This window comes from Oryctolagus cuniculus, chromosome 7 (assembly GCF_964237555.1).
Source record: "Oryctolagus cuniculus chromosome 7, mOryCun1.1, whole genome shotgun sequence".
Classification (NCBI taxonomy): domain Eukaryota; kingdom Metazoa; phylum Chordata; class Mammalia; order Lagomorpha; family Leporidae; genus Oryctolagus; species Oryctolagus cuniculus.
Window position 1 is genome coordinate 138,886,478 of NC_091438.1, and position 21,558 is coordinate 138,908,035.

The 21,558-nt window shown below is 50.4% G+C and overlaps 1 protein-coding gene across 10 annotated transcripts in view; it reads left to right on the plus strand.

Moving 5' to 3' along the window:
* The window catches only part of CSMD2 (CUB and Sushi multiple domains 2), a 618,865-nt gene that overhangs the window by 418,051 nt on the left and 179,256 nt on the right, over positions 1-21,558 (plus strand). For all 10 annotated transcript variants that reach the window (XM_051832045.2, XM_051832046.2, XM_051832047.2 and 7 more), the window contains 4 exons: positions 1,219-1,407; positions 6,907-7,076; positions 17,146-17,302; positions 18,878-19,069. In XM_051832045.2, the coding sequence (XP_051688005.2) occupies positions 1,219-1,407; positions 6,907-7,076; positions 17,146-17,302; positions 18,878-19,069 (708 nt within the window). The remainder of the gene's footprint in view (positions 1-1,218; positions 1,408-6,906; positions 7,077-17,145; positions 17,303-18,877; positions 19,070-21,558) is intronic.

Genomic DNA, 21,558 nt, shown 5'->3' on the forward strand with positions numbered 1-21,558 from the left:
GTATCAACATACTCCCTAGTCTCTGGGAGTCACTGCAGCGTTGCAGCAAAAGATAGATACGTGGGTTAGGCACAAGGACGAGCTCCCTGTCATGGTCTGGGAGTGAGATGACAGGTGCATTAGGGAATCTCCATCTCTTAGGTACTGCTCACCCAGCTGGTGAGACCAGAGGACTGCCCACAAGCCCCCTCCTGCCCTGCTAATCCCAAATGTTTCTCCTGGTTCTACTCTTTCACAACCCCAGACATTTAGAAACAAACAGAAGGGAGCCAAGGGAGTCTGAGATTAGTGTATCAGAGTGTTTTAATCTCATTTGAGATCTTCCTTGTCCGTGCTGATGTAGTAATGGACGGTTATCCTGGGGTGTAGGAATCCGGACAAGAAAGTCCCTTCATTGGCTTCCCTTCCCTCCTCTAGTGCCGACTTGCCCTCCGCTCGTGTCCCCTGGGCAACAGTCTCCTGCCTGCCCCGGCCGTCAGCCAGGAGCAGAGTTGCCAGACTGATTCCCCCTGGGAGGCCAGAGGCATCTGGCCTCTAGGAAGTTGGATGTGGCCTAGCTTAGCCCCCAGCCACTGCCCGGGCCCCGCCACTGCCCGGGCTGGCCTAGCCGATAAGAGAGATCCAACCAGTGTCTGTCCTGTCTTTAGAGGCACAGGCAAGTCCTCAGGCTGTAAACGCCACCCATCCTGCCGACCAGCTGCTTCAAGTGCTGTGCTGAGACATGGCCTCGGGCCGGGTGCTTGGAGTCTTCCCGGCTGTGAAAGTTGCCCGAGGCTGGGTCATCCAGGGTGACCCTCTAGAACTGGTGATTGCATGGATCTGGGCTCAATGCCCAGAGAGGAAGAATCTGCAAGCTGCCTGGGCTCAGGGTTCAAATGCAGATGAAAGGACCAAGCAGGGAAGGGTCAAGTCCTGGGGCGCCTCCTGAGCCCTCCTGGGCAGCGATTCTCCTAAGCGGGCGCCCTGTCCCACCACTCACAGCAGTCGGGCCTCCGACCGCCCCAGCTCGTCCTCCCTGCCTCTCAGCCACGTGCTTCTTTCCACTCTACCGTCTGTGGACCGTCACGCATGCGCGTGTGTCCGGCTCCTGTCTGTGTCTCTGACCCTGCTCCCCTGGCAGGGGAGTGTCCTGTGTTCTGTGTGTCCTGTCATCATTCCCTGCATCACCTGCACGTGCCCCTGAGCATGGCCCTCATGGCCCTCCTGCTGCCTTTGCAGAGTACGACCTGGAGCCCTGCGAGGAGCCGGAGGTCCCAGCCTACAGTATCCGCAAGGGCCTGCAGTTCGGCGTGGGTGACACCTTGACCTTCTCCTGCTTCCCCGGGTACCGTCTGGAGGGCACCGCCCGCATCACGTGCCTGGGGGGCAGACGGCGCCTCTGGAGCTCGCCTCTGCCAAGGTGTGTTGGTAGGTGGTCACGTGCTTTCATTTTGCTTCACTAATGGGGTGGGCCCAATGTTAGTCGATTGACACGAGGAGGCGGTGGACGCACCTGGGCCTGGGCTTGAGGATGGTGGAGCCTTTGAAGACCTGGGCGGGTGGCCTAACCTCCTTCTGCAGCCTCCTTGTCTGTGGAGGAGGATGGCAGCACCTGCTCCATGGGGCTGTTCTGTAGGCGACGCTGGCTAGTGGCAAGAAGATGTACAGTGTGCATGCAAATGAAATTGACATCAACTGTCTCATCCCCTCACCTCTGTGCCTCACCCCCGTGCCCCCTTTACACAAGGCCCAAGGCTTCAGGAGGCCTCTTTTTAAAATTCTTTTAAAAATTCATTTATTTTATTTGAAAGGCAGAATTACAGAGAGGGAGAGGCAGAGAAAGAGAGAGAGAGAGGTCTTCAATCTGCTGGTTTACTCCCCAAATAGCTGCAACAGCTGGAGCTGGGCCAGACCAGAGTCAGGAGCCAGGAGCTTCTTCCAGATCTCCTACATGGGTGCAGGGGCCCAAGATCTGCTTTCCCAGGCGCATTAGCAGGGAGCCGGGTCAGAAGTGGAGCAGCAGGGAATTGAACCAGAGCTCATATGGGATGCCAGCGCTGCAGACGGCGGCTTAACCTACTGTGCTACAGCACCGGCCCGCAGGACGCCTCTTGCAGAGAACAAGTCTGGGTGGGTCCATAGGAAGGAGGTGGAGCCTCGCCCAAGAGGAGTCCCAGTCTTGCAGAGCAGGTGATGCTCTTGCCAGCCAACTGGGGTGCTTGTTCTTGGAGAATCCCTAGAGAAACCCCTTGCATTCAGCAGGGGAAGAAAGAGGGGAGCAGGAGTTGGGCTTATTACCAAGCACCCCTTGCATGCTTCTAGGTCCTAGAAATACAACGGTGAACAAAACAGGGGAGTCTCCCCTCCAGTGGGCTCACTTCAGTGAGGGACACAGCCGTGAACACGTGGGAGTGCAAGGTGCCGGGCAGGCCGAGGAGTTCGGGGGATTCTGCTTAGGAAGTGCTGGAGGGACAGCTCATCTCCGAGAGAGAGCACTCAGGAGAGGCCTTTCTGATGGGTGCGTGCTTCAGGGAGGCGGGAAGGGATTCAAGACTCCAAAGTGCAGGTATCTGGGAGGAGAGAGAAGGAAGTGCCCGGAGGCACGGCCTGGAAGCAGCGGTGGGGAGAACAGGGTTGCAGGTGGAGGGGGAGCTGGCTGGTGCTGGACCCAGGCCCCTGCCTGTCTCCTTGCCAGGGCTCTACAGAATGCTGTCCGGAGTCCAAGCTGGGGGCAGGGGAGGGTGTGTGTGTGTGAGGGGATAGTCTAGGGAGCAGGGCCAATGGCTGCTATCCCTGAGCTGTGAGGTCAGCAGCTCTGTTTGCTCCATGCTCGTGATGTAGGGCCAGATGAGATACAGAATGACTTAACGGGGTGCTCACCGGCCTCGCTGTTGGCTACGGAACCCACGTCAAGTGAAATATGGTGTAAAACTCCATAAAATATTCCAAACAGATCAAGGCAGCACTGCCCTGCCTAAAACCAAGAGCAGCATCTCCAAGCCGAGGAGGTCAGCCTTACCTGACACCACTCCCTGGAGGCAGAGTCAGCTCATGCAGGCTGACACGTGGACTCGGCTCCAGCACCAGTCTCTCTGCTGGGCCCCGTACTGGCAGGTGAGCTGGGTCAGACCTCTGAGCCTCCCAGCCCCATCTCCCTCACTTGCAAAGCAGCGATAACACCACCCAATGCAGGTACCAGCTCAATTCCAGATTAGATGATCACTACTAATTCCTAATCATTATTTTCCCAGTAGCCTTCTTATCGTTTTCCATTGATAACTAAGTATCGCTATTTTGCCAATAGCCTTTTACAATCTCAGAGAGAAAACGTTGAGATAGAGTTGCAGGATTCCATCCTTGACCCGTGAAATAACCTCAGAGTTTATCCTTTCCCTTGTGACCATCCCCCACCCCCCGCCCTATCTAGACATGCAGGGAGCTCTTCCCCTCCCCCCTCGACTCCCCAGGGAGGGTCCCTTTGTATCTGCACCCACCCTCCAGCAGCTCCTGTCTCTGGAGAGCATCCCCACCTAAGTGGTTCCAGGGATGGTAAAGGTTTGTTGTATGGGATTTTCCAGGACTGTGAATGCACACCCGGCGTAAGCTCTCGCCTCATTGATCTCATTACATAAACTCATTCTTTAACTTATTATTCCAATTACTGTTTGTCCATGACACCTCCCAGTATTTTCATTATTACATTTGTCTTCTGTTTCACATGTTATTAATAACGCACAGCAATTACAATCACCTCTAATTACCACCAGCCCTGCTACAGAGTCTGGGGCCAGAGGCATCATGGGAGCACCTGCCCAGGGGACGATCCCAGCCACAGTACACACCCACGCACACACCGCGGGTATAAATGGGATGACCTAGCCCACACAGTGTGACCAGCACCATTCCCAGCTGAGTGGGAGAGGGACAGCCATGGGCTCTAATTCATGATGTGACTGAGAGGGGGGTATGGGGAGTGACACAGCCTCTGACCTCAGGGGCCCCTGAATTTTACATGGAAGAGACAGCCCTGACCCCAGAAGACCCCCCTGTCTGCCGCACAAAAGACATGGTCTTGTCCTTGGAAGTCCCCACGTGATAGAGAAGACCTGGCCCTCGGCCCCAGGAGCCCCAGACTGATGGCTGAGACGCGGCCCCTGCCCTTAGCGAGCCCGTGTCCGACAGGGACGACAGAAGTCGCAGCTGTCTGAATCAGCGGCAAGCAATTTCTGGGGCCCGTGACTGTTTGTTTCCCTGGAACACGGATTTGTTTCCATTTACACTGGTGTTTGACTTCTCGGTGCATCTGCTCCTCTCTCCTGTTCATTTGGAAGTTCTCCCAGAAGTGAGTGCCGTGTCCCTCCACCCTCTGTGCCCCTCCTGGTACCCAGGACAGAGGCCCTGGCAGGGAGTCAGGACCTGGGGACTGGCCAGGAGCTGGCCACATCTGATGCTGTTGGCCCTGCTTCGTCCCTTATCAAGCTGCTGAGCGCGTGGGAAAGATGAGGAGGTGACGCTGGGGCAGAGGTCGGGCATTCAGCTATGATGCGGGATGCCAGGGCCGGGAGGGAGGGCCAGAAATATGCCAAGGCTGTGCTCAGGAGAGGCTGACTGACAGGGACTGGGCAGAGGGCAAGAGCCATCAGGAGTGAAGAGGAGGCTGCAGACCACAGGCAGCTAAGGCAGGATTCGCATCAGCGCCCTGGGATTCCTGCCAGTTCCCAGAATGCTGGCAGTTATGGCCCCATACAGAAGCAGGTGAACCACAAAGATTCCCCTAGGGTAGGTGAAGAGACGGAGGAAGAGTAACACTGGTTAGAGACGTCGTAATTACTAACCACTCCCATGTGTTCAGCTGTCTTACACCTAAAGCCATGTGCATTTATTCTCTGTGGTCCTATGAGGATGATGATGATGTCCAGATGAAGGCAGATGGAAGAGACTGAGGTCAGAGAGGTGAGATAACTCCTCTGTCTGACGCCAAAGTCCACACCTATCCCGCTGCCCCATGCTCTTCCTGGACAGGGGAAAGGTGTGTTAGCCCAGAGACAGTGGAGAGATGCCCCCAAGTGTTGCCCAGGGGCCCCCGAGTAACAGGTGTTTAAATGTGCACAGCCCCCAGCTACCCCTCCAAGTCCCACCCTCATCTGAGGGCCCCCAGGAAACACACACCATGGCCCCAGTAGTGTCTGGTCCCAGCCCAGTGCATTCATCGTGATATTTGGTGGGCTTGCAAACAGAATGAGTTTAAAGGATCACAAAGCTGATGTCTCCTCCAAGATAAGTAAGTGAGGGCTTGTGTAGCGCCTTAGGAAACTGAAGCTGGGCCTGAGCTGGACAGGCCCGGGAGCAGGACATGCCAAAACGCAGGGTCTTGCAGGAGGCATGGGGTTGCCGTCTTGGAAGGACTGAGAGCAGCCGTGAGGGAGAGAGAACCTGAGCAGACAGCCCGCCAGAGGTGTGGTCCCCAGCTTCCACGTGCTCCTCTACCTGGACCTAGAACGCCATGGCTTAGGGCAGTTAGGATGGACTGTGTGGCCAAAGCCGTGGTTCCTTTATCAGTCTCAGTGTTCTTCTCAGATGGTGCCTAGCATGAAAAACATTTCAGAGAAAGCAGACTTTCCGCCATTAACCCCAGAGATTGAAGGCGTGCTCCAGACTCCCCACGGGGCCAGACAAATCACAGGCCTGCCATCTGGACCTGTATTTCCATCCTCTCGGAACCTAATTATTTTTAGGACTGTACATCTTCTGAGGTCACTGTATGCCGCCGTCATTCATTCGTTCATTTGGCAAATATTTATTTTACAGACCATCTGGGCTAAGCCTTGGAAATTCAGTGATTCATCAGACATGACCCTGGCCCTCCACTCCCAGTGCGGGTGGGGGATCCAGGCAAGAACAAGCAATCCGGGTGCATGATGGTAGGCGCTCTGAGAGGGGCTTCATGATGACAGATCCTAGAGATCCCGCTGTGGGCTCCCCAGATTTAACCCTGCCCCTTAGCTGCCCCCCATTTCATCCACTGGGCCTGCCTTGTCTAGGCACTGAGTGAATGTTGGCGAGGTGGAAATGTGCCCGAGCCCCAGGGCTCCACAGTGCAGCAGAGAAAATAGGAGTGTTACAGACAAGTCAGGCAGGACGTGGTGCCTACCGTAAATGAAGGCTTGGGGACTCTGGGAAGAGGGTCACTAATTCTGCACAAGGAGAAACATGTCCCTCGGAGGGTGTGCCCTCATTCACCGCTGACTGAATCAAGTTCCACTGGGACTGTCCTAGAACCTTCACCAGAGCCCCAGGGACACCCTCAGCTTCAGGACCAAGGAGAGGGCGTTCCCAGCCCCCTGCGCTTCATGAAATCAGAGGCGTGGTCTGAAGGTCTAAGCGCCAAGCTCCTCATCTTTAAACCAGGAATGAGCATGGTGCCAGCTCCCACAGGGACCCCTATGCTTACTGAAGTTTGTGTGATGTTTTACCTGCGGGGGCTGGTGATTATTGTTCCATCCGGACCCCTCGTGGCTTCTTCTCCTCCCCTGGCTGTCCCCTCCTCCCCTGACACCCTCCCAGGTCATTTCTGTTGCTATGAGACTACCTGAACAGGTGTGAGGAAGGGCTGCTTGATATCACAAGGAAAGCGAAGGGTCTCTGGGGGTTATTTCTATTTCTGAAGAAGAGAGATGGATAAGTAGGAAGGAGAGAGAGAGAGAGCACAAGACCAGGCAACACAGTAAGCAGGCAGGTTTTATTTTATTTATTTGTTTATGTATTTATTTATTTTTAAGTTTGGCAGACAGATGGACAGGTACACAGACTTTGGCCAGTGGGCAGGCAAAGAACTCGCCGCTTTCCTGAGGTTCGCCAGCACTGTGAGCTGTGTTCTGGGTGCAGCTGCTGGGGGCTAATCTGTGATTATTGTGATTCTCTTTCCAGCTGAGTGTGGGAACTCAGTGACGGGCACCCAGGGCACTCTGCTGTCCCCCAACTTCCCCGTGAACTACAGCAACAATCACGAGTGCATCTACTCCATCCAGACCCAGCCAGGGAAGGGGATTCAGCTGAAAGCCAGGGCGTTCGAACTCTCGGAAGGAGATGTGCTCAAGGTAAAACGGTAGACTTGGCAGAGTGTGCATGTTAGCGGTGAGGTGGGGTCAGCACGCACTCGCTTATCGCTGTGTGAACGGCCCGAACTTCCTCCTTCCCGCCTGAGTCCCAAGATACTGCCCTCACTCTTCTGGAGAAAGTGGGGGCCGAAGGAGAATGGTATGTGAGTGCCTATTACGGCTCTAGAGTTTGCTTAGGAGCTGCCTGTGGCAATGCATGTGTGACTGAGAGTCGAGTGACTGCATAATAAGGAGTAATAGTGGCTTCACTTGGAGCAGCCATGGATCAGATTTCTCACTGTGAACTTGGACCATCGACACAGACAGTGAAGAGCTCCTTCGATGTGTGCATGTGTGCAGCCATGTGTCGATACGGGCTCTTTCATATGTGCAGTTCCACATGCGTGTGAATGCCTGGCTGCACTTTTTGGTTTGGGGAATCTTGTCTCCCTGTGTACTGAGTCAGCAGGTCTCATGCCTGTGCACTTGCGCCTATTTTGAGTCTATGTTGGAGTCTGTGTTAAAGAAAACGAATTCGAAGATACGTGTATGAGGAAGAATCACGGAACTTGGATTAGACAGAGGGTTATGGAGAGACAGTTGTTAAGACACTGTGTATGCATATGTCTTGTATTTCCTTGTGTGTGATTAAGTGGATCTCTCCAATAGTGTGTGTGTGTGTGTGTGTGTGTGTGTGTGAGAGAGAGAGAGAGAGAGAGAGAGAGAGAGATCAAAGAGCTGACTTTAGAGAATTTGTTACAGAGCTGCCTTAATCACATGGGTTCTTAGGGAAACCTCATCTAGAATATGTCCATCTTCATCCTAGACCAAAGAGCTTTTAACTTACTCTAATATAGTTTTGTTCCCTGTAACCAAAGAAGTCGTGACATTAGGCAAAGGTTTATTTAAAAGAAAAAATAAGAAACTTGAAACAACCGGCTGCTGCTCTGGAAAATCCGAAAAGAAACCATCAGTCCTCATCCACTAGGATGCTCTCTGGCTGCGGTGACAACACTGCCCTTTTCTTTTAGAGATGATAAATTTGACCCACTCCCTGGGGCCTGAGTCCTCTGGAAGTGTGTTTAAAGGTGTCTCTCCCCCTCCCTGAGAGGATGCCCTCATTAGATGACTGGATGGTTCTGGGTGAAATAGCATAGCAGAGCCCAGTTGGGATTGGGGCCCTCTCTGTGGCTTCCTGGGCCCTGCTTATCAACCCCGCATAAAACACTGTGCACATCCCAGCTAAAGAGCACAAGACAAGGGCCCTTCTGAGGACCATGTCTGCAGGCATAGCTGTGGACTCTCACTCCTTCATCCACTTGTCATCAGCAACAGCAGAACTTGGGACCATAGGGTCAGAGGGACCCCCTTCTCCACAGAGGGGCAGATGGAAGGAGTGTGAGCTGACAGTCACAGGCCTTCTTGGGTGAAGGCCATTAGAAACAAAAGGCAGCTTTGTGGCATAGGATAATTGGGGGATGAGAGGGGAGTTCTGTGCACATGGTCTGATAGGAGAGGCAAAAATGGCTGCCAGGTTGCTGGAGGTCACAAGGAGCACACCAGCACCAAGATTCCTCTCCAGGGTGGTCTAGATTCAGAATAGCACCTAAGACAGAGACAGCAGGCTCGCACACACAGCTGCACTGGCAAGGGCCTGGCCTCCTAGCTAAGTGGGAAGCTATGTAGACAGACACAACAGAGACTTTCCAAGGCAATCAGGCTGGGGCAAAAAACCTAGGTCAGAGACCAAAAAGGCTCACATGGGGTGCAGCACCCAGGCAGTCCTGCACGTTGGGGAAAAGGGGGCCCATCCCCGCCTTTCCTGGGGAGGACCGTCTCAGAATGCAGACTTTGTCTCTGCAGCCGTGCACCCAGCTGGCCCTGGGGAGCAGCCTTCCAGTATGGGGCCTGACCTTGTTGGCAAAGTCCTCCTCCTGCTTCTAGGTTCCTTAGCATCCTCAGAAGGTCAGACAGTGGTTTCTGAGCTGAATGAAAGGCCACGCAAGGGACCCTGTGATCCCAGAGCATCTGGAACGAGGTCCCGAGGCAGTGGTGGGGAAGGAGGCAAGGAGCAGAGGGCGTAGGGGTGATGTCACACATCCCCTGCTGTTCTGGCCCCCACTCAGGACCCCTGGCCCTCCTGAGAAGGAGCTTGGCTGTGTATGGGGATGAGAACTGCTCCACAGCTGGGGTTTCCCAAATGGGCTCCAGAACCCCTCTGTACCTCCAGTTGGTTGTCGAGGCTCTGATGTGGAAGGCTGTCACTGGGGTCCACCTCAACACAGAAACGTGCAGAAGGAACCCGGTGCATCCTGCTGTTGCCCTGGTGCTGCTGGCCTACGTCCCAGACCCTGGCACATCCCTACTCCCAAGGATTTGCCCGTTCTACCAAAGCAGCCCTGATACACACCTGAACCAGGGAAACTTGTGCCCTCCTCCACACCTCACTTCTCTTCCAAAACACAGTACTTAATGGTCTGACTAACTCACCAAACCTTCTCCAGTGTTGCATTTCTGACTCTTGAAACACCTGTTTTGTCACATTTGTAACCCTCAATGTCGTCCTTACCACCCCACAATCCAGCCGGCTTCCAGAACCACCTGATTTTTATTTGCCTCCTCGCCGTGTGGTCCTTGCTGCTTCTGCGTCTATGACGTGATCAAAAGAGGAAGGGCCTTTACCTGCCATAGTATGGAAAGATGACTTCTAGCTCGGACGGCAAGGGAAGGTATATAACACCTCCTCTCCAGGTTCCCTTCAGAATGGCCGAAGGGACATAAAGATGGGAAGTTAAGCAAGGGTGCTTTTCATGAACAGCTTAAAGAAATTTCTGACAGATTGGATACCCAAGAAAAAAAAAAGAGAAAAGGCCTAGTCAAGGTACGGTTGCCACAAATGAAGTAAGATCCTACCTGCTTCCCAGGTGGTAATGAGCAGGAAACTGGAATCAAGTGCCGGAAATCAAGTGCCAGAAACCTTCAGGAAAAAAAAACAAGATCAAAGACAACCTCATTCAGTGCAGCAGAGTCTGGGGCCTGTGGACTACGGACAGGGAACAGGTGCCAGTCGTACCAGCTCCTCTGGAAGTACACTAGGTCTGAGAGACCACAGAACCAGATTGGCCCTGGACACGGACCCAAGCCTTCCTTTGGCTTCTGTTGGCGAGCCAGGAAAACAGCATCCTGCTGTGCACGGGCCACACACACATACACACACACACACACCCTCCAGCCCGGGAACAGGAAATGTGCACACACACACACACACACACACACTCTCCAGCCCGGGAACAGGAAATGCTCCTGCCGGGACCTCTGTTGGCCTTGCTCTTCTGGCCTCCCTCAGAGACTGGGAATGTCTCCCTTCTCCGTTTCTCCTCTCCCCCCATGATGCTGTGCCAACAAGGAATTAGCTGGACTCGGGTAGACTATTCAGCAGGTCAGAAGAGAGGGAGCTCTCTGAGAAAGCGGCGCTAATTGCCCCTCTGGAAGCAGCAGGGAAAAGAACCATGTTTTTAAAAGCTCCTGATTTGTATTCTTAACAGGATTGGAGAGAATATTATATTTATGGCGCAAAACAGGCAATAATGCAAACAGAGCTATCTGAGATGAGGAAAGATTGAATAGAGATGAAAAACATGATCACCCAATTAAAACAGGGAGCAGAGGCAACGAGCGGAAGACAGAAAAGCACAGAAATGGAATCAGTTTATTGTAAGATAAATTTGAGAATTTCTCCCACATCTCACAAGGAAATGAAAGAGGATTCTTTTATATTAATAAAATGCACAATCAATCCACAGTAAAATTTTATGTGCCAAATAACATAGTATGAATAAATTAAATAAAAAGTGCCAGAAACGTAAAAAATTTTAATAAAGTTACAGTCGTTGTAGAAGATTTTAATATACTTCTGTTAGTCTTTGACATATCATCTAGGTTGAAAATAAATAAGAATTTGGGTAGTTCGAGTAATATAACAGAGTAAATCCAAAGAAAGTAGGAAAAAGATTCTTTTAAAGACAAAGGGAAAAGGAAACCAATAAACAACAAATTATTAACAAAAACCGTCTCATTCAACAAATTATCAACAATAAATTATCAACAAAACCGTCTCTGATCAGGCAGGCCCGATCAGAAAGTAAAGATGTCACACAAGTGAAACATTAAGAATGAAAAAAGGAAGATATTTATAGTTGAAATTATGAAAATAAAAAAATGAGTATCTATCAGCCAATGCATCTGAAAGATCAAATAAAATGAAAGTTTTGTTTGTTATATTGGAGGCACAGATGGCCAGAGAGCCCCTACCTACCAGTCGACCCCCCAGATACCTGCACTGGCCAGGGCTGGGCCAGGCCGAAATCAGGAGCGAGGGCCTCGGTCGAGGTCTCCCCATGGCTGTCAGGAGCATACCTGAGCCCTCTCCTGCTGCTTCCCGGGTGGTGATGAGCAGGAAACTGGAATTGGGAGCAGAGCCAGGACCTGGACCCAAGTACTCACATGGGAAACAGGCACTCCAACCAGTGTCTCACATGGGCGGGCAGCCTTTCTGCTGCCAAGGGCCATTTGGATATTATCACATCATCCACGGGCCATACAAAATTACCATCTTAAAAATTAGCCTGCGTTAGGCTTATTGAGTTATGAGTCCCACCTGCAATTGCCTTGGCAGAGCCAGATCCAGTCAGTGATTCCGTGGGCCTTTTACAGCCCATGGGCCAGATGGTCCCGACCCCTGTAAAATGCCCAACCCAAAATGCAAGTTTTTACAGATGAAAGGTACTAATGTTTAAAGACGGAAATCTGAATAAACCCGTAGCCATTAAAGTATTGGAATTCCCCAGTAGCCTCTCCCAAAAGCCCCAGGCCTAAACTATTTTACAGGTAAGCTGTAACCGATCTCCAAGAAATACTGAATACTGCAATAATCAAACAGTTTCAGAACAGAGAAGATCCATCCTCAACTGATTTTCTTAAATGAGGCAGAGTAGAAACCTTGACATCAAAGGACAGAGCAGAGGTTGCCAGAGGCTGGGGAATGGAGAGGCAATGGCCAAAGAGTCCTGAGGTTCAATTGGCGGGGAGGAGCGAGCTTTTTTCTTAAGATCTATTGCACAACCTGGTGGGTATAGTAAATAATAATTTTTTGTACATTTCAAGATCACTAGAAGAGTAAATTTCAAATGTTACCACCCCAAAAGGTGATATGATAGAAGATGATGATATGTTAACTAATTTGATTAATTATTTCACATTACATTCATAAACCATAATGTCACTTTGTACACCCAAAATATATGCAACTATAATTTGACAATTTATAATTAAAATAAAAATTTAAATGGTGGCAGAAAGTAGTTGGCCAGTCCTACGTATGTGCGTCCTTCATCAATCGGATCATCGATCCCAGATGCAGTATCAGCTGGAATCTGGCTGTGTATGAAAACAGAGAGGACCAAGTAGGCCCGATTCCAGGAAGGTAAGGACGTGTCAGCAGCAGGAAAAGCTGACTTTGTGGTGGCTGCTGGTTCAGGCCGCCCCTGGGATGCCTGCCTTCCACATCAGAGTGCCTGGTTTGATCCCAGCTTTGCTATTTCTGATCCAGCTTCCTGCTAATGTACCTGGGAAAGCCGAGGATGATGGCCCAAGTATTTGAGTCCCTGCCACCCATGTGGGGGACCCATGATTAAGTTCCTGGCTCCTAGCTTCATGCTGGTCTAACCTCTGCTGATGTGGGCTATGAAGCAGCAAATGAAACCTCTCTCTCTCTCTCTTTCTCTCTTTTCATTTCTCTCTGTCACTCTGCCTTTTGAATAATAAACTAATATTTTAAAAAAAGAATAAGCGATAATGTTGTTAGACAACCCATATGAAATTGTCATTTTTGTAGGAGAAAGCTCCTCAAATATTGACAACTTCTTCATGTGGTTCAAATTCATATCAGGGTTGGAAGAGATCACATGACCCTGCTAACACAACGAAAGCATCGTATGATGAAACACAGTGCTCATTCGTGACTTCTTTAAATCTCACCAAATTATGATTGTGGCATTCTGAATTTGATTAAATGTTTCTACAAACGGCTTATGGCAATTCTCATACTTAACAAAACTTCCTGAGGATGCCCAGGAAAGTCAAACTAGCAGTTCCATCTCCAGTGCTATTCGGAGTTTTCCATATGGTGTTGAAGATCCAAGCCATTGCAATTATCCCTCTCTCAAGCCCTATAAAAATCAGAAAGCATTATAGAAAAATCACCTGTTTTATTTAGAAAATCCATAAGAATGTGCTAATCAACTATCAGAACCAGTAAGAATCCAGCAAAGCTGCTTGTATTTCTACAACCAATTAAAACAAGTAATCAGGGGGAAAATTCTCATTCATAATAGAACAAACTTTAAGACACCTAAAAATAAACTCCCCCAAAATGTGTGTAATCCTTACTGAGAAAATTACACAACTCGGTTTTGAAGCTGCTATCAATAAAGTAAGTGCCGGGAGACTCCATGCACATGGATGCCGAGAGGATATGAACAGGCAATTCACAGAAGAGAAAGGAGGCTTGCTGATAAATATAGCAAATGATGCTCAACCTCGCCGGTAATCAAGGAAATGTGGATTCAAATGAGGTACCATTTCACACCCATCAGATCGGAAAACACCATAATGCCTGTACGCACCAATGTTGACAAGGACATAAAGCAGTGAAAGCCGTCGCTCGTTGCTAGCGAGAGTATTCGGTGTTTCTCGTTGTAGAGCAGGCTGGTTCTGTCTAACCACCCCTGCACCCAGCCTCTCCAGCCACATGCATGCCCTGGAGCACACGTGTGCCAGCAGACCTGCAGGAACATGATAGAAACACTGCGCACGCTGAAAGGGCTGCACTCGCCATGCTGGCTGGGAGACCAGTGCCTTGCAGGCCCGCCTCGTTCCATGTAACGCCTGTGCCTAGGGGCCCGTGGATTTCTCCTGGAGGCCTTCCCATCACCTGCAGAGAGTGAGGAAGTAGACCTCCAAGCAGTATCCTGTTGGTAAATAAATGTATGCAAAGGCCTACTTCCCAACAGCAACCAAAACTATAGCAATACCCAGGAACACATACAGAGTTTTACCAAGACATACTCGTAAAAAGACAACTCGATTAAATGCACCGAGAGAATGTGCCTGGGTAAGAAGACTGCATGTCACACAGAGACCTTCCTTTCTCATATCAATCCATGCATTTCATGTAACTCAGAACTGTACAGGCTGTGTTTTCTTAGGAGTGTTTGTTTTTTGTTTTTTGACCTAGAAAGTTTTTTCTCAAGTTTATCTGGAAGAATAAATATGGGAGAATATTTTTAAAGTTAAAAGACAAACAAGGACTTTTCCTACTAAATATTTAAATATGTGGTGAAGTTACAATAGCTAAAACATTGTGGGCTGTGTGCAGGAACAGATAAATGTGACAGAATAGAAAACTGACAAAACCAAATTTATGTAATTATATCTAAGTGATGTATGTGGGGCGGGTGTTTGCCACTGGAAACCCCTGCATCCCGTGTTGCAGTGCCTAGGTTTGCGTCCTGTCACCACGCCCACTTCCAGGTTCTCAAGATGACCCCAGGAGGCAGCAGCTGATGGTCGTTAGGTTAGGTTCCTGGTTTACCCTGGCCCAGGCCTGATTGTTGTAGGCATTTAGAGAGTAAAACAGTGGATGGTAGTGTTTCTCTCTCTCTCTCTCTCACTCGCTTTCTCTCTCTTTTCTTCTCTCCTCTCTCCCTCCTTCCCTCCCTCCCTCTCCTTCTCAAATAAGTAAAATAAATAAATAAGTACTTTAAATTAGGTATATAATGAAAATGGATTTAAATTGGTGGTAGGTGAAATATGTTACAGAAAGGGTTTGGATAAATGACTTATCGACCAATAGAATTTTTTATATCATATACCAAAATAAATTCCAGGTGGGTTTAAGGATAAAAATATGAGAAGAAACCTTTGGTTTATTTGTTAATCCCACGTTTCCTGAGCGCCTCTTATATGCTGGAGCACATACACTGAACACTGATATGTGGGCAGTTATATTATGGATTGGGTTAATTGTGTGGTAGAAATCCCTGGAGCTGTTTAAATACTGTTATGTAAAACAATTACTTGAAAAAAATATGCACATTCTATTAAGTGAAAGAATAGATTGCCACACAGTATCTATAGTTAATCTTTTTTTTTTTTTTTTTTTAAATCTAAGATCTCTGTGCAAGGAAAGACAGAGAAGGACAGTGATGATTGCCGAGAGCTGTTCTCCTTTCTTTGGCCGTTTATATTTGATAAGTTCTTCTGCAATAAAAATTTTACTGTAATGACAAATACAAATAACATTTTTGTTCTTAAGGAATTAAAATGAATTATGTTTCAGAATTAAGGAAGAAATTCTGTTCCCATTATAGTTTTTATTAATTAACAATAATTTCTAAGTACCCCTGTATATCCAGTGACTCTTTGAATTTCCAATTAGCCTATAAACATCATGGTGTTTTTAAAATCAGGATCCAAATGCCCACACGTTGGATCCATGGTATCAGATTTTTTTTTTTAACTCTAAAGATCTTTCCCTCCATCTCTTTTCTTTTCCTCGTTGTTATTTATTTCTTGAGGAAATCTAGCCATTTGCTCAGTGGATTTTTCCACATTCTGTAGCTTGCTCTCTTCCAGGATATCACTTCATTTGTTCCTCTGCCCTTGGTGTATCCTGTGGGCCGGAAATTAGATCCAGTGTCTTGATCTGATCGGGTGTGAGTTTTTTGGCACGATAACTCCTACGTGACAGTCTGTCTCCCATTAAGAAGCACACGTGGCATCTGGTTGTCTTTCTTATTGGAATGTTAGCAAGCCCTGATGATTAATGCCAAGATTGATTAATTCCAGCACATGTTTCAATTGGTAAGAATGCTTTTGTAGCAACGTGGATGCAGCAGTGGGCTAAGCTCCTTGAACTGATGTCACGGCAGTGTCAGCTGGAACCCCAGAATTCTCGCAGTCTATCGGTGACATACAGCAATTGCACATGGAATCTGGAAACAGATTTGAGGTGCCCAGGAGCCTCAACAAATCTCTGTAATATACAGCGCTGTTAGCTTGAAGGATGGCTTCTTTTAGAAAGCTGTGCTTCATAAGTAGTGGAATGGAAATATTATTCCAATTTGCTGGCAGCTGGCACCACATCGTGTGTCATGCACAAATATTCATCACCCACCCATAGATCCCATCTTTGATATTTACCAAAGCACCAGGGGGTCTTTCACTCAGTCACAACTTCTGTTGTTATTTGTACAATTATCCAGAAAGGAGCAGCAACCTCGAAACCTGGGGAGCCAGTTCATTATTCTGATGATTGTTGTGTTTCCTGGCACTCAGAAGTTCAGAGGGACAGATGGGAATCGGGGAAGCCAGCTGCCTGTGCCATTCCACCCTTGGCAAGCCCAGCAGGCCCTCACCAGGGACCTCATTTTAGGAGGGAAGTGGCAGAGGCTGGGCTCCTCTGGGAAGGGGGTGTGCTGGTCATTTTAACCCCATCCTGCCTGGATCCCAGGATGGCCAACACAGGCCACTGCCAGTGGGATGGGTTCAGGCGGGAGCATGGTTGTCTCCCCTCCTGGAAAGATGGGACTGAGTGTTTAGCCATGAGCATTGCTGAATTCTCTCAGCCTGCCCGTCTGCAGAAACAGATGGTTTGGGGCATCAGGCAACCCCCACCAGGCTGCTGAAGAGTAAGCTGGTGCCATATGGGGGTTGAGGGAACAAGCACAGATCTCCACTGGAAAGGTTAGGATAGCAACCAGCTCCCAAGACTAGATTCACACGAGCTGTGGACTGGGCGCAGATTGCACACCAAGGGGAAACCATGTCACTTGCTCAGTAGTGGCTTCACTCTGCCATTCTGCTCGCATCTGGTGACTCACAGCCCCTCTGACAGTTGCTGTCAGCACTAGGCTCTGGGGATGTGGGCTGCGGGGGAAGAAGTTTTTCCAAACAAACAAGGCCATGCTGATGACAGTTTGTTGGGGGGGCGGGTCTCTCCTGTGTCCAGGTTTATGATGGCAACAACAACTCCGCCCGTTTGCTGGGGGTCTTCAGCCGCTCAGAGATGATGGGGGTGACTCTGAACAGCACATCCAGCAGTCTATGGCTTGATTTCATCACGGATGCTGAAAATACCAGCAAGGGCTTTGAACTTCAGTTTTCCAGTAAGTCTTCCTTGCATCCAAGGAGGCCATGAAGTCCAGCTCTTCCATTTCATTCATTCATTTGAACTTCTACATTTCCACTATACCCAAAGAAGGAGCTCTTATGACTTTTTTTAAGGTTTATTTATTTTATTCAAAAGATAGAGGGAGAGACAGAGACTGAGAGATCTTCCATCTGCTGTTCACTCTCCAAGTGGCTGCAACAGCTGGAGCTGAGCTGATCTGAAGCCAGGAGCCAGGAGCTTCCTTGGGGACATCCATGTAGGTGCAGGGGCCCAAGCACTTGGGCCATCTTCTACTGCTTTCCCAGGCCATTAGCAGAGAGCTGGATTAGAAGTAGAGCAGCCAGGACTTGAACTGGCACCCTTATGGGATGCCAGCGCTGCAGGTGGAGGTTTAACCAACTATACCACAGCACCAGCCCCACTGTTATGACTGTTTTCAAATTCAATAAGTCTCCGTCAGCTGCTGAATGGCAGTAAAATGTGCTGCCTCCATATGGTGGAATACTGTTTGCCCGCGGGAAGGAAGGAAGTGCTGATACTTGCAGACGTTACAGTAACGGAGAGACCCAACCACGAAGGCCACATTTTATGTGATTCCATTTGCACGAGCTGTCCAGAATAGGCACATCAAGGAGACAGAAAGCAAATGAGCACTTGCCAGGACAGAGGTAGAAAATACATATGGTGCTTCCACCCATGGTGATGGGAAGGCCCTAAAACCGACAGTGATCGCAGTCCCACAACTCCGTGAATCAACGGAATGACATTGAATGCATTGTACATGCTAAGTGAGTGAATTAGATCTCAGTAAATCTGCCAGGGAAAACAGCCCAAGGAGCTAACTCAAGATCCCCTCGCTTGGCCTTGATGCTGCTGACAGAGGGGTCTTTGCCTGTTACAGAGCTGGTTCCGTGGAAGAGGATTAAATAGCGTCTCACTTGAATTCCATCTCCATTATCTGAAAACTGTGTGAGTTTGGAACAATTTATTTAACCTTCCCTGAGCCCATGCTCTCAGATGTAAAATGCAGATAATTAGACCTCTCCGTAAGACTCCTATGAATAACAAATACGAGAGGACACACGCAAGGCACCATGGAGCAGGAGCTCCAGATGAGTCTGCTTGTCTTTCTCCAGCCTCTTTCAACAGAGCATGTTTAAGCAGGATGTAATTGAGCCTTTAAACACGCATTGAAAGTGACTTTTCCATATTACCCTACCCCATCAGTGAGCAAAATGGAAGGAACAGCTCCCGCTAGCAGAATGCTCTGGGGTCAACGAAAGAAATAGAAAATGCAGCCCCTAGACCTGAAAAACTATTAAACGCTGAAGTCATTTACATCTATCAACAGGGGACCACAGCCTCCCCAGCACTCTCTCAACCTAGTCTAGGAACGTGGGGGGGAATCCCCTGAGAAATATGGAGGGACCCCTAAGTGGCGAGGCCATCAGCGCTTCAAGACAACACGGTGGTGACGTCTTCCTGGAAGACGTGGCCTCCAAGGGAGGCGAGGACGCTGGCTTTCTGCCTCCTTCCATCTTGTTCATTCGGCCTCTCTTCTCATTCCCAGGTTTTGAGCTCATCAAATGCGAGGATCCAGGAACGCCCCAGTTCGGCTACAAGGTTCAGGACGGCGGTCATTTTGCAGGGAGCTCTGTGTCCTTCAGCTGTGACCCTGGCTACAGCCTGCGGGGCAGTGAGGAGCTGCTGTGTCTGAGTGGGGAGCGCAGGACCTGGGACCGGCCTCTGCCCACCTGTGTCGGTAGGAGGCTTCTTGTTCTTCTAGGCACCCCTGGGGCTCCTCTAGCCCCGAGCTCCAGCCCCGGTCTCCTTAAGGATCTTTAGGGTCCGGGGCCATCTCCCTGGACTGAATCCTCCTGGTAACAGGCATCATGGCTCACCTGCCCCGTTTCTCCATTTCCTCATTTTCACACCTCATTACACCACACGGCAGCACAGTCAGGAGGTGGCTTGCCATTGTCACGCAGTTAGCCAGTGGGACCACAGCCAAGCCACACCCTCGGAACTATCATGCGGGTGATGGAGAAGAAGTGGGGGAGTCCGTGCCTGGATTCCAGGTCTGCTGCGACACCGAGACTCCCCAAGTCCCTGGCTCGTTCTGGGTCCCAGTCTCCCTGTAGGCAGGGTGGGCTCGTGTCCCCCTTTCTGGAGGGGCATTAGAACAAAGCAGAAGATAGCGAACAGGACTTGGTCTCACGCTGTAAAGGGAATGCAATGATGAACTCTCCTTGAAGCCTGTGGCTCTTCTGGAATGTCAGCAGAGGCCATCCAGAGGCTTCGTGCATTTGTCACAGGACAAGAGGCAGTGGGCCAAGGCAGAAGTGGGGAATAGGCAACAGCAGTCATTCTGTTTTTCCGGACTTCATACCTCCCTGCAGGTTAGGACTCACACCAGCCTGCTCCATCCTGCTGCCTCTTTCCATCCCCTTCTCCACCTCGCACAGCCTCAGTGGGTCCATGCAGCACTGGCTCACCTTAGACGAGCAGAAGCTCTGGGAAACCACTGAAGTGCCTACCAAGCCCTGGCTGCCAGAACGGGCACAGGTGCATGTCTGAGTATGCGGGGGGCAAATAAATGAGACGAGAAAGAGCAAAGCCTGTTGCATGCCCTTGGAGAGCCCATACTCCAGCAAGGGGAACGGACAGGGCAGCAGATGATTCTCATGGCAGATAAGCCCTACGAAAGGGGCTATGTGGACGGGGGGGGGGGGGGGTATGAGAAAGTTTGGTACAGGAAGTGGTATTTCAACGGGTAAGGATTCACCAACGGGGGGAGAAGGTGGGGAGGTGGACGCTCCAGCCTGAGCACAGGCAAGGATGCATCCGCGCGGTGGGAAGTGCCCATGGCCGTCGTTGTCCTTTTCCCCCAGAGGCCTGTGTTTGATCAGAACTCCCAGTGCTGATTTTCAGCAGAGGGTCTCAGGGCAAGGATCTTCAGCCTGAGAGTGAACAGACCGGAGTAGGGGCCTCTCAGTAGCCCCCACGCTCTTCCTCTGCCCTTGCCCTTGAGGTTCACCCAGGCTGCAGGCACATCCCTTCCCTTTCTCCCTCTGTTGCTCCTTGTCCCCTTCTCTCCTGCATGTGCCAGGCTCCCTGCGAGGCCCTGGGAACACAGAGGAGGAGCAGCCAGGCAGGTTCCTGCGTCGCCAGACCACAGTGTAGTGCCACAGGCACCCCCGCCAGAGCACGATGAGGCTTCGCGTGATAAGATAGCAGTGTGCCCTGCAGAAGGACTCACTGTGCGCTCGCTTTGCAAAGCAAATGTGCCAGCTGGCCTGGACTTAGAGGACCCGCTCAAGCGGTGTCTGTGAGAATATTTATACTCTGAATCTTGGAGGCCTTCCCCATTGAAACTCCCTCTGGCCCCACGGCTGTTTGGGGAGTAATGTGTGTATTTTTACGTAACGCCATGTGGTGGTGGATTTCACCGTGGGCTACCAGGAGTGACTGGCATGGCCAAAACAGGCAAACGCTGCCAAGCAGACTCTGCCACCCACACAGAGCAGCCGAGGCTCCAGGATGGGAAGAAGGGAGAAGACCGGAAAGAGTAGAGTCCTCCAGTCCTGCCTGCCCACCTGCCAGACAGAGGACTCCATGGGGAAAGAAGCAGAGGTGTCCTTGTCAAAGGGCCCCCAGTGCTGCTGCTTCCAAACACATGCTGGCGAGAGGAGGTGCCGCTCCTTCTAGAATCCACAAGGAAGCCGTAACCAGGGACAGGCCCCCTCAGCAGCCCCCTCCCCTGTTTCTGGGGCCAGAACGACATCATCCTCAAAGTTGTAGCTCGTTGTGTCTCACTCACCCTGCTCTCTACTGTAGGCCCGTTCAGCCTGCTGCCTTTCTGTCCGATTGGCATCCACCTGCCCAGGAGCACCAGGCGGGAGGGCTCACGGCCAGGCTTGAGCAAAGAATCCGATCTCCTGAGTACCCTCACTGGTAGGGGGCTCGCTCCCCTGCCCCTGCTTGTGGCCCCTGTGTGAAGCCATGGGGCCCGTGAAATTCTCGATGGGTCTTCCTGTGACTTTAATCTCGTCCTGTCTAATTTCTTTGAGAACCTTGCTTAATCAATTACGCCCTCTCCCAAACAGCTTTGCAGCACCTCTCCTCTTCACTCGCACTCAAGCTCCCAACAAACTTCCCTCATTCATTCGTTCATCCACCCACACATTCATTCCAGAAGAGGTAACTAAGCTTCAGCAGCGTGCCGAACACGGTGCTCGGCACTCGACGTGC